This window comes from Festucalex cinctus, chromosome 21, assembly GCF_051991245.1.
Source record: "Festucalex cinctus isolate MCC-2025b chromosome 21, RoL_Fcin_1.0, whole genome shotgun sequence".
Taxonomy (NCBI): Eukaryota; Metazoa; Chordata; class Actinopteri; order Syngnathiformes; family Syngnathidae; genus Festucalex; species Festucalex cinctus.
The window spans coordinates 1,638,519-1,653,460 of record NC_135431.1 but is presented as its reverse complement, the minus strand read 5'-3'; the positions used below and the strand labels follow the sequence as shown (position 1 = coordinate 1,653,460).

The 14,942-nt window shown below is 43.2% G+C and overlaps 1 protein-coding gene across 2 annotated transcripts in view; it reads left to right on the top strand.

The window, feature by feature from the left end:
- igf2r (insulin-like growth factor 2 receptor) overlaps positions 1 to 14,942 on the top strand; it is a 30,630-nt gene that overhangs the window by 11,232 nt on the left and 4,456 nt on the right. For both annotated transcript variants that reach the window (XM_077509793.1, XM_077509792.1), the window contains exons 13-45: positions 714 to 866; positions 955 to 1,092; positions 1,184 to 1,334; positions 2,381 to 2,549; positions 2,621 to 2,736; positions 2,808 to 2,967; positions 3,545 to 3,721; positions 3,818 to 3,913; positions 4,040 to 4,141; positions 4,283 to 4,445; positions 4,563 to 4,739; positions 4,819 to 4,965; positions 5,047 to 5,225; positions 5,380 to 5,467; positions 5,547 to 5,756; positions 5,854 to 5,984; positions 6,332 to 6,435; positions 6,576 to 6,709; positions 7,179 to 7,375; positions 7,482 to 7,608; positions 7,749 to 7,880; positions 8,497 to 8,656; positions 9,239 to 9,347; positions 9,435 to 9,516; positions 9,612 to 9,745; positions 10,606 to 10,752; positions 10,828 to 10,986; positions 11,600 to 11,813; positions 12,247 to 12,399; positions 13,371 to 13,605; positions 13,709 to 13,845; positions 14,150 to 14,267; positions 14,725 to 14,871. In XM_077509793.1, the coding sequence (XP_077365919.1) occupies positions 714 to 866; positions 955 to 1,092; positions 1,184 to 1,334; positions 2,381 to 2,549; positions 2,621 to 2,736; positions 2,808 to 2,967; positions 3,545 to 3,721; positions 3,818 to 3,913; positions 4,040 to 4,141; positions 4,283 to 4,445; positions 4,563 to 4,739; positions 4,819 to 4,965; positions 5,047 to 5,225; positions 5,380 to 5,467; positions 5,547 to 5,756; positions 5,854 to 5,984; positions 6,332 to 6,435; positions 6,576 to 6,709; positions 7,179 to 7,375; positions 7,482 to 7,608; positions 7,749 to 7,880; positions 8,497 to 8,656; positions 9,239 to 9,347; positions 9,435 to 9,516; positions 9,612 to 9,745; positions 10,606 to 10,752; positions 10,828 to 10,986; positions 11,600 to 11,813; positions 12,247 to 12,399; positions 13,371 to 13,605; positions 13,709 to 13,845; positions 14,150 to 14,267; positions 14,725 to 14,871 (4,846 nt within the window). The remainder of the gene's footprint in view (positions 1 to 713; positions 867 to 954; positions 1,093 to 1,183; positions 1,335 to 2,380; positions 2,550 to 2,620; positions 2,737 to 2,807; positions 2,968 to 3,544; positions 3,722 to 3,817; positions 3,914 to 4,039; positions 4,142 to 4,282; positions 4,446 to 4,562; positions 4,740 to 4,818; positions 4,966 to 5,046; positions 5,226 to 5,379; positions 5,468 to 5,546; positions 5,757 to 5,853; positions 5,985 to 6,331; positions 6,436 to 6,575; positions 6,710 to 7,178; positions 7,376 to 7,481; positions 7,609 to 7,748; positions 7,881 to 8,496; positions 8,657 to 9,238; positions 9,348 to 9,434; positions 9,517 to 9,611; positions 9,746 to 10,605; positions 10,753 to 10,827; positions 10,987 to 11,599; positions 11,814 to 12,246; positions 12,400 to 13,370; positions 13,606 to 13,708; positions 13,846 to 14,149; positions 14,268 to 14,724; positions 14,872 to 14,942) is intronic.

Genomic DNA, 14,942 nt, shown 5'->3' with positions numbered 1-14,942 from the left:
GCAGACAGACAGACAGACAAATCTGTTGGAATTTTGGGGGTTTCTGGGGTTGGTGTAGGAGGCTTCTGGTTTTGTGGGTGGTGTCTGGTTTGCTTCTGGATTTCGTCTTTCTTTCCTTTGATCTTTCCTCTGGTTTCCTGACCTTCTGAAATACTTGACTTTGAAGTAGCTGGTTCAGGTAAAGGGTGTGGCATTTTTATTAGGTTTCAGGTGAATAAATAAGCACAAACTCACATGCACACTCACACACGCATTTGTCTTTGTATCATCGTGGGGACTTCTCATTGACATTATGCCTTTCCCTAACCTCAACTATCCAAAATGATGGCCTCCCCCCATTTTTTTCTCTAACCTCAACCATAACCCAATTCAAAGCGAAACTCTAAAACCAAGTCTTGACCCTCAAAAAGAGGTGTGAACTTGTGGGGAGCACCAAAATGTCCCCATAATTTCAAGTCGGTCCCCACAATGGCAGTTAAACCTGGAAAAACACTCGTGTATGGGTCCCACAATATAGCAAAGACAAAGGTGTGCAAAAAAAAAAAAAAAAAAGAGCAATGATGATGACATGTTGACTCAAGGTCTCAAGAAAAAAAAAGAAGACAGACGGCGAGGTGGAGCTACTTCACTCCTAATTATCAATTAATCGACTGTTGAACACATAAGATCATCAGATCGGTCCCTATATTGAAAACGCAAATTTTGCGTTTCAGACAAAGAGCACAAAATGATCAGCCTGGGCAGCTTCCTTTCATCCCCGCAGAAGACGGAAAAGGGAAACGACATCAGACTGGTGTACACGGATGGAGACTTTTGCAGCAAAACCACAAGGATTCGAACCATCCTGACGCTCAAGTGCAAGCCAGGTGGCCTTCATTCAACGATTAGCCAAATCGTGCTAAATGAGCGTTTAATCAGTAAAGCGAATAAAAAAACGTATGTTTGTTTTTGCAGGCGATCTGGAGAGCGCCCCCGTCGTCCGCAGCGTTTCGTCGGATCGCTGCGCGTACGAGCTGGAGTGGCACACGGCGGCCGCGTGCGTCCTCTCCAAGACGCGAGGGGACAACTGCAAGGTGGAGGACCCGCAGGCCGGTACGCCGCTCACGGCAAATGCCTTCGAGTCCAAAGGTCTCGGTCGGCGTTAGAGGAAAGTCGAGCCGCAAAAAGTGTTTCTCCTCGCCAGGCTTCTCTTTCGACTTGTCGCCGCTCAGCAAGCCCAACGGCGGCTATTACAACTTGACGGACGACAACTACCAATATTACATCAACGTGTGCGGCCCGGTCACAGCCGCCGTCTGTCCTGAAAAGGCCGGCGCTTGCCAGGTGGAGAAAAGGTACAACAAAGTTTCTTACGTCTTTTTGAATTGATGAAATTATGTTTTTATTGGGTCTTAATGGGGTGCTACTTGGGCCCATGTACACACTTTTTAAAAGAATGTGCTCTTCACCATCACCAATGTGTGCTCGTTTAAACATCACGATTGAGCAATAATGAATGTTTGCCGCCTTTATGTGATTTTTACAGTCCATTAATATTGCAGGGTTTAAAATGCTATTGTACCATCCTAACCTAAACTAAAGATGCAACAGTATGAATAATTTTAGCAGTGGATCAATCACAATATTTTTGAAGCTGAATCCAAGTCGAGTCATTTGATTTTCAGTATCTGCTGAAACCGAGTCCTGATCCGATACCTCGACAATTCAATTCAATAATAATAATTTTTAAAAAAGTGATTCCAGATTGTCCCAATTGTTGCAATGAAAAGAAAAATTAACAAAACCATCTCAACATGCCTTTTTATGGCGATGAGAATTTATTTATTTTTTGGTAGCATATCAGTGGTGAAGCACACAATTTTTTTTTTTTTTCCTCGCCATTTCATTTCAATCAGAAACTTTAAATCAGAAATTTTGTAGCTTAAAATGTTGCTGTTTATGTTTTGCAATACATTTTGTACCTCATGAGTATTTTGTCACCTTTAAGAATTAGGATCATTTTAAAAATCCCATATTTGACATCCAACACCGATTAGCTGAGAATTCTGTGATCAGCCCAATTCTCGATCACATCCCAATTATTATCGTGGCCACATTTTTTCATGATGACATAAATAATTCTCATCCATTGTATTTATAACTAATGTAACTAATATTAACTAGATTTTTAATTGTGTAAAAGTAAAAATATTAAATGGGTATGTAAATGTTTTTTAAGAAGTTAATAATAAATTGATATGAAGAAACTAAAAATAATTGTAAAAATTGTTTGTTTGTTTTTAATGTAAATTGAATAACAATATGCTCATTGGGCCGGGGTAAAGAATGAAGTGAACCATATGTGCCCGTCTTGATCCGGATGTTGCACATGTCGTTGTAGTCGATGGAGTCTGGGCGAGGCAAACTCGCGGCTGTCCTACTACGACGGCCTGATCCAGTTGTCCTACAGCAACGGCTCGCAGTACAACAACCAGCAACACACGCTCCGATCCACCCTCATCTCCTTCCTATGCGACCCTGAAGCCGGCGCTGGAAAACCAGAATTCCAGGTCGACCTCCAAAAGTAACTTGCAAATGTTTTGACGAGCAGTTTCTCATGACGCCTTTCATTGGGGCACAGGTGGAAGACCAGTACACGTACAACTTCCACTGGTATACATCGTACGCGTGTCCCGAAAGGCCTCATGAGTGCCTGGTGACCGATCCCAAAACTTTGGAGCAGTATGACCTGTCCAGGTACGTCTTCACTGTATCGTGTCGATGCAGCGTGACGACATGCCCGACATCCGTCTTCCTTCTGGGCGCAGCTTGTCGCGCTCGGCGTCCGGCGGCAACTGGCAGACCATGGACCTGTCCGACACCGCCAACCTGCGCAAGTACTACATCAACATATGCCGGCCCATCAACGCCGTCCTGGGCTGCGACCGCCACGCGTCCGTCTGCCAGATGAAGTACGCGACCTCGCAGGTACGTGCTCGCTCGTGACTTGGGGCTTTTGTGGAAACTGTTAACTCATTCACTCGCAGCCATTTTCACTGAAGCAACCGCCTTCACTCCTGACTTGTTTTACTGGATTTTGAAGGATTTTGCAAGGCCCACAAAATATTATTCTATTGCGATAAGAACATAGAACCAAAAGAAAGATTAGTCTCTTCTTTTATCAGGGAAAAAAAGTTTTCATTTTGCAACAATTAGCATTAAGTTTCATTAATAGTCACATTCCTGGTGACAACACTGACAAAAAAGCTTGTTGCAACATGGTCCTGGCTGAGCTCTTATACTCTGCTGCCACCTGCTGGCTGTTTTTTTTTTTTTTTTTTTTTTTTGTGTAACAACTACCATTGCTTTAAGCTACCTCTTCATGTCAGAATATGCATCAAAGCCTTTCTTTATGCTCTTGCATAAAAGTATATTTAAAAAAAAAAAAAAAGTGTAAAGACATTTTTGGGAGAGGACAAGTATTAAAAAAAACGTTTTTACACGTTTTTGGGATTGAATGAGTTTAAAAAGCGAGTCACCCTTCTTGTTGCGTTTCTTCCATCAGGGCTTCCCGCAAGAAGTGGTGTCCGTAGGTAACATGGGCGTCTCCAAGCGCGGCCCAATCATCGAAGGTCGCGACCGGCTGCTGCTGGAGTTCACAGACGGCGACCCCTGCGAGTCCGACGGCCTGAAGCTGACCTACACCACCCGAATTCACCTGGAGTGCACCAGGGGGATGTTGGTCAGTGGAGACGCGTTGGATGGGCGGGGCCTAGCTGGATGTTCTCCATGTGACGTTTTGTTGTTGTTGTTGTTGTTGGACTTCTTCGTCATGTAGTCAATGGGCCCGCGATTCCTCATGTACCAGAACTGCACCGCCAACTTCATATGGGAGACCAGGGCTGCATGTGCCATCACCACGACCAAGAACAACGTACGTGATTTTGGTGGAGGAATTGAATCAAAATAGATTTTTGTGGAGGGAAAAAAAAAATCTGAGGATTTATTTTAAACCATATTGCACACCCTTCAAATTGACCAAAATGTGTTTCCATCGCAGAGCTGTGCTGTGATAGATCCCGACACCGGCTTGGAGTTCAACCTGCAGCCGCTCGCCTCCCAGACCGGATACAGGACCAAAGCCAACGGGAAGGACTTCTTGGTAAGACAGATTCTGGGATATTTTTATGTACAGTAAATGAGTTAATCATTTAAAGAGAAATAAACAAAAACAAAAACAAAAAAAAACCTTCACACATTGAGAATTTGAACACTTCCTGGTGGTGGTTGCCCCCGCTCGCAGGTGAACATCTGTTCGGATCTGGCGGATTGCGGCGCGGGAATGGCGGGCTGCGAGCTGGAAGGCGGGCGTCCCGTCAGCCCGGTGGGGGTGGAGAAGACCCTGCAGTACTCCACGGACGGCCTCCTCAAACTGACGTACAAGGGACTCCTTGACGATTCGACAGGTGAACACGCATTCCCACATATGTTGTTGTGATTTTTATTCTTTATTCTTTTCCTACTTTTTTGCCATGTAACACTTCCCACATAATACTTCGGATTTACTTGAAATGTCTTTCCAGCAACGCGGGACACCTTCACCATTAATTTTGTGTGCGATCCAAACGCGCACAACGGCTCATTGAAGCTGCTGCGCGAGGAATTGAACACCCTTCCCAGCCACGTGGTCCACGACGTCTACTTCGAGTTCACCACCGCGCTGGCCTGCGTCCCGGCGCCGGTGGACTGCCGCGTCATCGGTATCGGCGCACGGCACGCACCATGCCGCGAAATTTTGTCCGCCCTTTTAAATTGAGCGCGCGTTTGCGTGGCCTCCAGATTCCCACGGCAACGAGTACGACCTGAGTCACCTGGTCCGAGGCGGGGAGGACAGACCCTGGGTCGCCATTGACACGGACGCGGTGAAGTCGCGCACCTTTTACATTAACGTCTGCAGACCCCTCCCGTCTATAAAGGACTGTCCTGGTAAGCAAGAGTTTTTGATGTCTATTTTTTCGACTTTATGAATCTTTTAACGAGAAAATGTGTTTATTTTTCCTTCCAAAGTGGGTCCTTTGGGTTCTTGCGCCGTAATTGGCGGTGCCAGTTACAGCCTGGGTCTGGTCCAGGCCAGCCCTCAAGTGGCGGAAGACGGCTCCATCAGCATCTTGTACCACAACGGGGACAAGTGTGGCGCCGCGTCCCGCTACTCCACGCGCATCATCTTGCTGTGTGACGACAGCCCAGTGAGTGATCTGTAACAAAAAACGTATCAGTAATCTATCAGGAGAAAAGTATCACGATTTATCGCAATATCGATATATCGTCACACACCTCTACTTCAGATGTGGATAATAAGGCTACACGAGAAAAAACGTATACGTGTTTGTGTTTTAACAGGGCTCCCCCATGTTTGACAAGCAGGTGGGTTGCGAGTACGTCTTCATCTGGCGGACGACGGAGGCCTGTCCCATCAAGAAGTCCCAAGGTCGTCGCCAACAGAAGCCTCCAAATTGTCCCCAACCCCCAAGGTTTCATGGTTTTTAAACGGCCGTTTTGCCCCTCAGGTGACGAGTGCCGCGTCCGAGATCCGAGAAGCGGCTTTGAGTTCAACCTGAGCTCCCTGAAGGGCAAAGATTACCCGGTGCGGAGCGACAAGTACATCTACCACCTGTCGGTGTGCGGCGGGCTCCAGAGGGGCGTCTGCACCGACAAAGACACGGGCAGCGACGTCGTCTCCTCCTGCCAGGTGGACGGAAACAACCACAAGATAGCAGGTGGCAAAAAAAAAAAAAAGCATCCAAATTTGTGGTTTATCTTTGCCGTGTGGCGTTTTTTCAATTATTATTTTTTTATGGTGATATGTGTGTGCAGGAATGGCGAACCAGCTTCTGAGCTACGTGGGAGATCAACTCATTTTGAACTACACCAATGGAGAGACATGTCACAAGATCTACCAGCGATCCACAGAGATCTACTTCTCCTGCCACCCCGACATGCACCCCGTAAGATTGCACGAACGGCGTCTGCAAACTGTTAGCGTCAACGCGCAATTTAGCACCCGCTATTTGGAATCAAGTAAATCATATCAATATTTGTTTTTGTATAGTTTCTGGTAGGGATGTCACGACATCGTGATATTAAAACTGTCACGTATATATCATGTCACGATATGAAAAGCAGCACATCTGTTAAGAGTCAGGTTGATATCCATTTGTGCAGTTCTAGCACCCTCTGGTGGCTAGTTTTTTAGTGCCATTTAATTTTCACAAGGCATGTTTTGGCCCTTCTATGTTTCAAATCCACGCAATTTGAGAATTTGCATGTGCACTTCATCTCTTTTTGCCATAAGGGGGCGCCAGAGTTCATCAAGGAGACTCCTGAGTGCACCTACCTGTTCAACTGGCCCACCGCGCTGGCGTGCCTCCCCATCAAAACGACCAGCTGCTCATATCAGTAAGCGACGTTTTGTTTTTCTCAGAAGCAGCAAGCGTGACAAAGTTAAAGTCACATTTCTGAAATAAAAAGTCACTTGTAACTCGATCACACACGACACACATCCCAAAAGTGACTCAAGTACACGTCTGTGTCTGTAGTGACGGTGCAGGCCACTCGTATGACCTTTCACCTCTGGCCATCGAGGCCCAAAACTGGGAGGTGACTCCTTCGACGGAGGACAAAAGCAAGCGATTCTACATCAACATCTGCAGGTCGCTGGTGCCGCAGGGAGGTTCGTCTTTCTCGTTATTGACTGGAGCGTCGTCACGCTCGTCTGTTGCGCTTGTTTCCCAACTTGACTTATATTTTTACACACCACTAAACGATATGTCCTGAAAAGTAAAATGTTTTGTTTTTTTTAACAACGAAATGATGATCACATCTAAATATACATGAAATTTGCATGCACCAATTTCCCAATAAAATTAACCTAGTTGTTAAATTTCACACTTGGACTTGTGGGTCGGCACTCCAGACAACTATTGGATGAAACAAAATGTATTAAATTAGTTATTTCAAAATTTAAAAAAAGGTCCAAATGTATAAATTTAAGCAACTCAAAAATTCGTATTAATACTGTAATATATTTTTTATTTTATTTTGTACGATTATGCTGATTTTGTAATTGTGGAGCGTCATCATTGAAAATGCAATTGAATTTGTCTGAATTGCACAGCAATCCTCTTGTGACTGTGCGGCAGGCTCGTGGAAGTGTCCGTCTGGCAGCGCGGCGTGCGTGAAGGTCGGCGACGGGTACGTGAGTCTGGGGCAGGTGACGAGCGGCCCCACGTGGGACCGGAGCCTGCTCAAGCTGCAGTACGCCGGCGGCCAGGCCTGCCCCGACGGAGTCCGCAACCGCTCCACCATCATTCGCTTCAAGTGCGACAAAGACCAAGTTGTGAGTTGGCGACGTCGAGTTCGCCTTACAGATAATTGCTAATAGTCCAAAATAGTTTTTTTCTAATTTGTTTTTTTTTTTTTTTTTTTTTTTTGTCTGCTCTCAGGACTCTCGTCCAACTCTGATTTCCGCCATCGAGGACTGCTTGTACACTTTTGTGTGGCTCACGGCGGCCGCCTGCCCGTTGAACAGCAGCCAGCACGACGGCTGCAGAGTCACCAACCCGGCTACAGGTTTCAATTTGACGTTTTATTTTGACAATATGAAGAGGGCGATGTATGCAAGTACTTTAAATCCTGTAACATTTTTTGCATTAAAAAAAAAAACAAAAACAAAAAAAAAATCCCAAATTTTCCTACCCACCTTTCTCCAGGTCATTTGTTCGACCTGAACAGCCTGCGACGGGACGGCGGTTACACGACGTACGACCACGACGCGCGCGGCAGGATGTTCCGCATCAACATTTGCGCGGACATGGACAACGCCGGCTGTGGCCCCGGGACCGGTATGTCGCAATCGAGAACAATTCCCCAACGTTTCGACATAAGCCTGTGATATGATTTCGTCAAAATAGCCCGAGGATCTTGACGTACCTGATTCGTCATCGAGATGAAATTTTCACTGTACTTGCTAATATAAAAACGGAAATTTCACATCAATTTGTCTCCTTAAAATAGCTACAAATGTAACATCAGAGGACTGAGAATCATCGTCCACATGTGCTACTTTCCTGGGGTTTATTTTAAGTTTGCGTTAAGTCGGGATGTAACGATAAGGGCGATATCATGATATTAAAACTTCCACAATATCGTCGTCGGCATGTTCACAATATTTAAAAGGAACAGGACTGTTTAAAAAGTCAGGTTGGTTTCCATTTTTGCAGTTCTAGCACACGCTAGTGGCTAGTTTATTAGTGCAATTAAATTTTCATTAGGGATGTTTTGGCCTTCTATGTTTCAAATCTATGCTAATTGTCAGATGAAGGGGAACCTAATTTGCTTGTGAAGCGATCAATGTGTGCTTGCATTGGCAAGTAAGTGTCTCAATATTATTAGAGATTGTAGGTGGATGATATGCATTGCTGTTATATACAATTTTTTATTTTTTTTTGGTCACGGTAGCGGTGTGCATTAAAGACGTCAACGCGGCGCTGAGCGGCGGCCGGACCAGCGGGAAGCTCTCGTACAAGGATCACGTGGTGGAGCTGACGTACCAGGAAGGAAGTCCGTGCCCCGCCAACCCCGCCCTCAAGCACAGCACCGTCATCCACTTCGTCTGCCGGTACGGAATACGAGTAATCGCAACCAACCACACACTTTTTTTTTTTTTTTTGTACCCAACTTCTAAGTGCTCGTGCTCCAAATTTATTATATGCATTATAAAACACCAACAAAATTATACTATGCTATACGGTAAGCATTAGCACGCTAGCGATGACCACTTAAAGGGATACTTGACTCATTGAACAATTTTCAGCAGTGAAAAAGTTCATATTTTGTCCAGAATGAATTTGATAACTTCATTATTTTTCCATGTAATACCTTTAAAAAGTAAGTTTTCTACCTACTGTCGACTGATGATGACATCATCACCTGTGCTGAGGAACTATAGGTATAACGGCCAGTCATGGCTCACTTGTTTTGTGGGTTTGGTTCGTAAACTGAGCCATGATTGGTCGTTACCGACTTCCTCAGCACGGGTGATGTCATCATCAGTCGACAGCAAGAGTAAAAAAAAATGTTTTTAAAGGTATTAATTGTACGTGAAAAATAATGAAGTTACCCCATTAATTTTGACAAAATCTGAACTGAAACTGTCTCAATGAGTCAAGTGCACTTGAACCGTATCTTCTGTGTTTCGTAGACCAGCCAGTATGAGCTCGGCCCCCCCAGAACCCGTCCTCATCGACTCCAAAGCCGACACGTGCACGCACTGGTTTGCCTTCCACACGCATTTGATGTGCGAGCAGCCCGTGAGTATCAAACGTTGTTCGCTGGCGCGATCAAGATGGCGGCCGCAACGGGCGTCGTCAACCGCCTTCCGTCTCATCTTTTGGCAGGTCGCGTGCTCGGTCCGCAACGGCTCCAGCACCATCGACCTGACTCCTCTGATCCACTCCAGCGGGTACTACACCGCCACAGGTTGGCTTGCGTGCAGGCAGAGATGACTCGTCAGCCAGCCTGACGTCATTCGCGTTAATCTTTTTTTTTTTTTTTTTTTTTTTTTTTGCGTTCAGATGACGCTGTGGATGAAAACGATGACTCGCCCGACTTTTACATCAGCATTTGTCAGCCCCTGAACCCCATTCCTGGGGTCACCTGCCCGCCTGGCGCCACAGTCTGCATGGACCCCGACAATGGGCCCCCAATTGTGAGTCACAAATAAGTGAAGAATGACGGGACTTATTTGTTACTTTATTCATTTATTGTGTGCAGAGGGATCAGTCTTTAATTATTTTGTTGTTGTTGTTGTTGTTGTTGTTGTTTTTGTTAGTAATACAAAACAATTTTAGTGATTTATTGAAATTGATGCCAAGTGTGCGTTTTCTAATACTTTTGGAATTTTCATTTTACATGGTTTTTATTTCGTTTTGAGTTTTGTTTTTTAAATTTAGTTAGTTTTAATTAGTTTTCAGGTTGGTTCTGTTTGTTTTTATTTTCGTTATTTAAAAAAAAATGCTTATTTTTAGCTAGTTTCAATCTTAGATTTTGTGTAAAATTTATATATATTTCTTGTGCGCAATATTTAATAAACACCATGATAAACTGAATGAGTGTTTATTAGTTCATTTAAAAAAAAATGCTTAGTTTTAGCTAGTTTCAGGATTAGTTTTTTGGAAAAAACAAAATGTATTACTTGTGCGCAATATTTAATAAATACCATGATAAAATGATTGAGTTTTTATTAGTTTATTTAAAAAAATACGTAGTTTTAGCTAGTTTCAGTATTAGTTTTTGTGTAAAAAAAAAAAAAAAAATATATATATATATATATATATATATATATATATATATATTACTTGTGCACAATATTTAATAAACACCATGATAAAATTAGTTTTTTATTAGTTTATTTAATAAATGCTTAGTTTTATTTAGTTGTATAAACTTAAAATGTATTTTCAGGGAAATTGTTTTATGAATTTTATTTTGTTTTTTGTCCGTTAGTTTCTGTGAACTCAAATATTTGTCACGTGTAAGGTCAACGTTTGTTTTTGCGTCTCTCAAAAGGACATCGGGCGGACGACGAGCGGCCCTCAGATCAGCGCCACGGGTGACGTCACCATCACATACTCCAGCTCCACCCGCTGCGCGTCGGACCCGGCGCACAACTACACCTCCACCATCATCTTCACCTGCCAGAGAGGCGTGGAGCTGGTCAGGAAACCTTTTTTTTTTTTTCTCTTCTCTCCAATCTGTCATCCTCCTAAAAAGTGCGTTTTGTCTCGTCAGGGCTCCCCGCGCATGCTTCGGCTGCAGGGCTGCGTGTACGTTTTTGAGTGGGCGACCCCGGTGGTGTGTTCGGACGCCACCTACACCAGCGGCTGCAACCTGACCGACGCTCAGCTGCAGTACACCTTTGACCTGTCCGCCTTGACGGGACAAGTGCAGGTGAAACTCAAAAGACGCGTTTACAACCACTCGTGATGAATTGTGCAATTTTTTTAGTGCGGGTTTTATTATTAGATTTTGTTTTTCAAAACTGCTTCATTCTTGGTGATTTAAAAAAAACAAAAAGTTTTAATATTAGGTTTAGGTTACTTTTTTGACAAATGGAGTATTTGTGAAATGGTGTCACTATGAATTGTGTAGTTTAAAAAAAAAAAATCATTTTAATTGGTTTTTAGTGCAGGTTTTATTTTTTTTTGATTGTTTTTTATTGGATTTTATTTTTCACAAATGCGTAATTTTAGGTGACTTATTATTATTATTATTATTATTATTCTTAATTAATTTATTTATTTATTTTTAAACAAATGGAGTATTTGTGAAAAGGGGGTCATTATAAATTGTGTAGTTTTTAAAATATTCAGTTAATTTAAAGTAGTTTTTAGTGCGTTTTTTTAAGTTAGATTTTGTTTTCCAAAAATTCTCAATTCTTGGTGATTTTTTTTTTAAATTAGTTTTAATATTAGTGAGTGTGAAAAAAAAAATAACAATTTGAAAACAGTCGCCAGGTGTGACCTGCCGTTCTGTTTTTTTTTTTTTTTTTTTTTTGTGGCAGGTCCCGCTGGGCTCGTCCAGCCGCTACCTCATCAACGTGTGCAGCTCGGTGGCCGAGCCCGCTTGCAAGGGCAGCGCGGTGTGCCGAGTGTCGGACTCGGGCGGATCGGCGGCGGTTTCGTCGTTCGGCCTCAGCAAAGCCATGACCATGGACTTCAAGCACGAGGAGCAAGCTGTGCTGATGCAGTACGGAGGCGGCGATCCGTGCCCGCCCAGTAAGTCGGACGTCTTCCAACATCTGTATCTGAACACGAAGATTCTGTCGGAGCTTTTTGTTCATCGTTTCAATTTATAGCCCGCACAAGAAATACAGTGTTCCCTCGTTTATCGCGGGTGTTACGTTCCAAAATCTACCTGCGATAATGGGAAACCACATTAATTCAAAAAGAAATAAATCAGTTAATTCCATATATTTTTTATTTATGTTTATTCATTTTGGTTAGATTTTTACTTTATTATAAATGCTTTTTCATTCATAATATATGTTCATTTGTTCCTTTTTTCCTTTACATTCATTTTTTCCGTTAAAAGTCCGTTGTTGTTTTTTTTTTTAATAAACAAACGGACAAGCACGCTATAAAACATCTGCCAAACAGCGAGGTCGCGAAAGATGAACCCAAATGTTTTTTTGTGTTGTGTGTGTTGCAGTGACGCACGAAGGCGAGACGTGCGTGTTCCCCTTCACGTTCATGAAGCGCTCGTATACTCAATGCACCGCCGACGACAGGACGGACGGCAGGAAGTGGTGCGCCACCACCGCCAACTATGACCAGGACAAAAAATGGGGCTTCTGCGAACCAGGTCAGGCAGCGACATTTCACTCGGCAACAAAGAAAATTTATTATATATTTTTTTTGTGTTATGAACAGGGTTATTAATGTTTTGGGATTTTTCATTTTAGTTAGTTTTGATTTCGTTTTGAGTTTTGTTTTTTAAATTTATTACCTTTTACTTCATTTTCAGGGTGGTTCTGTTAGTTTTTTTTATTAGTTTTAGTTATTTAATAAATGTTTAGTTTTAGTTAAGTTTTAGTTAGTTTTAGTTTAAAAAAAAATGTGTAACTTGTGTGCAATACTTAAAAAAAAAAAAAAAAAAAGACATCATCTGAAGGTGCTTTTCTATTGGCTGCTGCTAGATGACATCACTTCTGTCCGACACACTTTCAAACATCCGTATCTCATTCACTGCCACTGACGGAAAATGACGTCGATGTCAATTTCTTTTTTGCTGGACTGGCAGTGAAATGTGTTATTCCGGTTAATATCAAAATAAATCAACTGAAAATCATCCCCAAAGGCATTAAATTAATTACCAAAGACTAAAATGAAGGATGTTTTTTTGCTATAATTATAGTTAGTTTTGGAAACATAAAATGAAGGCTCAGTTTTCGTTTTTTTAAAAACATTTTCGTTTTGATTTTATTTCTTTAACGATTTTTTTTTAAATTTTAGTTTGTTTTTTCGTTAGTTTTATTTAACTAAAATAACTGGTAATGAATCTGCACTTGTTTTTTTTTCTCGAGCAATATCAGTTTTCATGATAGTAATAGTAATAATTGACATAGGAATATATTTAGTAATATATCAGCAAAATGTGGATTCTTTTCTGAAATATTGAAATCTATATTGCACAAGTTTTTATAGGTAAATCTTAGGACAAACAAAAAACCATCTAAAAAATCTGAAAAAAACTCTTATTTTTCTAATCTGCATCAAGAATGCGTTTAAAGTTGCTGTTGCCCCGTGTCATTTTTTTCCTCTTCCCTCTCTTAGCGTCCGCCAAGCGCCAGTCGTCCATTTTGTTCACGTGCGAGCCGTCGGCGGGCCACGGCTCCCCGCAGCTGCTGTCGGAGACGGCGGGCTGCTCGGCCACCTTCCAGTGGCCGAGCAGCGCCGTGTGCGCCCCGCGCAAGATGGAGTGCAAGCTGGTCAGCCGCCATCAAACCTTCGACCTGCGCGGCCTCTCCTCGCTCACGCGGCCGTGGAAGTTCAACCACAAGGGCGACTCGTGAGTCCCGTTTGCAGAAACGAGGCGTCGTCTCATCATCATCATCATCATCGCCGCGCTTGTTTGTGTGACTGACGCTCTTCGGTTTTTCCATACCGCACAGATATTTCATCAACCTGTGTCAGGAGATTCATAACGGGCTCCCGGGTTGCGACGAGGGCGCCGCCGTGTGTCGGCACTCGCCGGACGGACGCGCGCAGACGCTGGGCCGCGTTCACACTCAGAAGATGAGCTACAAGGGTGACCAATCGTGACCGTCTAATTATGGCGAAAAACAAAATGGAAATTGCTCAGTTTCTTGTTTGGGATGTAATGATAACGGCAATATTGTGATATTAAAACCGCCGCAATATCGTCGTCGTCATGTTCACGATATTTGTACATTTCCCAGAGGGAGCCATCCCAAAGGGATCAATAAAGTCAAGTCTAAGTTTTAAAAGTCGTTTAAAAGTCAGGGCAGATAACAAAAACGTAGTTATTCAATTTCTCCCATGGGCTCAATAAAATCTTTCTATATAACCGGTCATTTCTCCCTGTCACATAGACGGCATGATTTCCGTCAACTATTCGGCCGGCGACGCCTCCTGCGGTAACGGCGTGGCGGCAAAGACGGAGATCCAGCTGAGCTGCGGCGCCACCGTCGGACACCCGGCCGTCATTAGGTGCGAACGCCGCTCGACGGGTGACAAAAAAAAAGGTCACGCTCGCAAATGTGCCGTGACGCTCTTTCTTGGGACGGCGACATTCATTTACTTTCCTGTTCACGAGCAGCCGGTTAATGAGAGAAGAATGTTCGTCATCCGGGTTAAACTTTGGCTTCTTCTGACGCCGTTATCAAGCCATATGCGTCATTGTGTTAAATAAGCACTTTTTTTTTTTTTTTCGCATTACGCATATACTGTATGTATTTTTTATTGTATTTTGAAAAAGTGTTTCAACATTTGCAAACAAACAGGAAGAAAAATGCTACCGTTTCTTTTTTTTTTTCTTTTTTTTTTTTTTGGTCCAAAATTATCCAAAATATATATATTTTTTTCCCCTTTTATTTTCTTAAGTGCTGTTTTTGGTTTCAGCCTGTATTAGGGCTGAGTATCAATTTGAATTCTTTCAATATCTCAGCACGGACGAGGCGTCCTGCCTCTTCGTGATCGGCTGGGAGACGCGGCTGGCGTGTGCCGTCAAGCAGCACGCGGTGGACATGGTGAACGGCACCATTCAGAACCCCAACACGGGCGCCCGCCTCAGCCTCGGAGAACTTTACTTCAGGTGACGGGATGTGACCCAAAACACGTTGCCTTGCTCTGCTCACTCTCAAACATGATTTGCGTCCGTCCCTC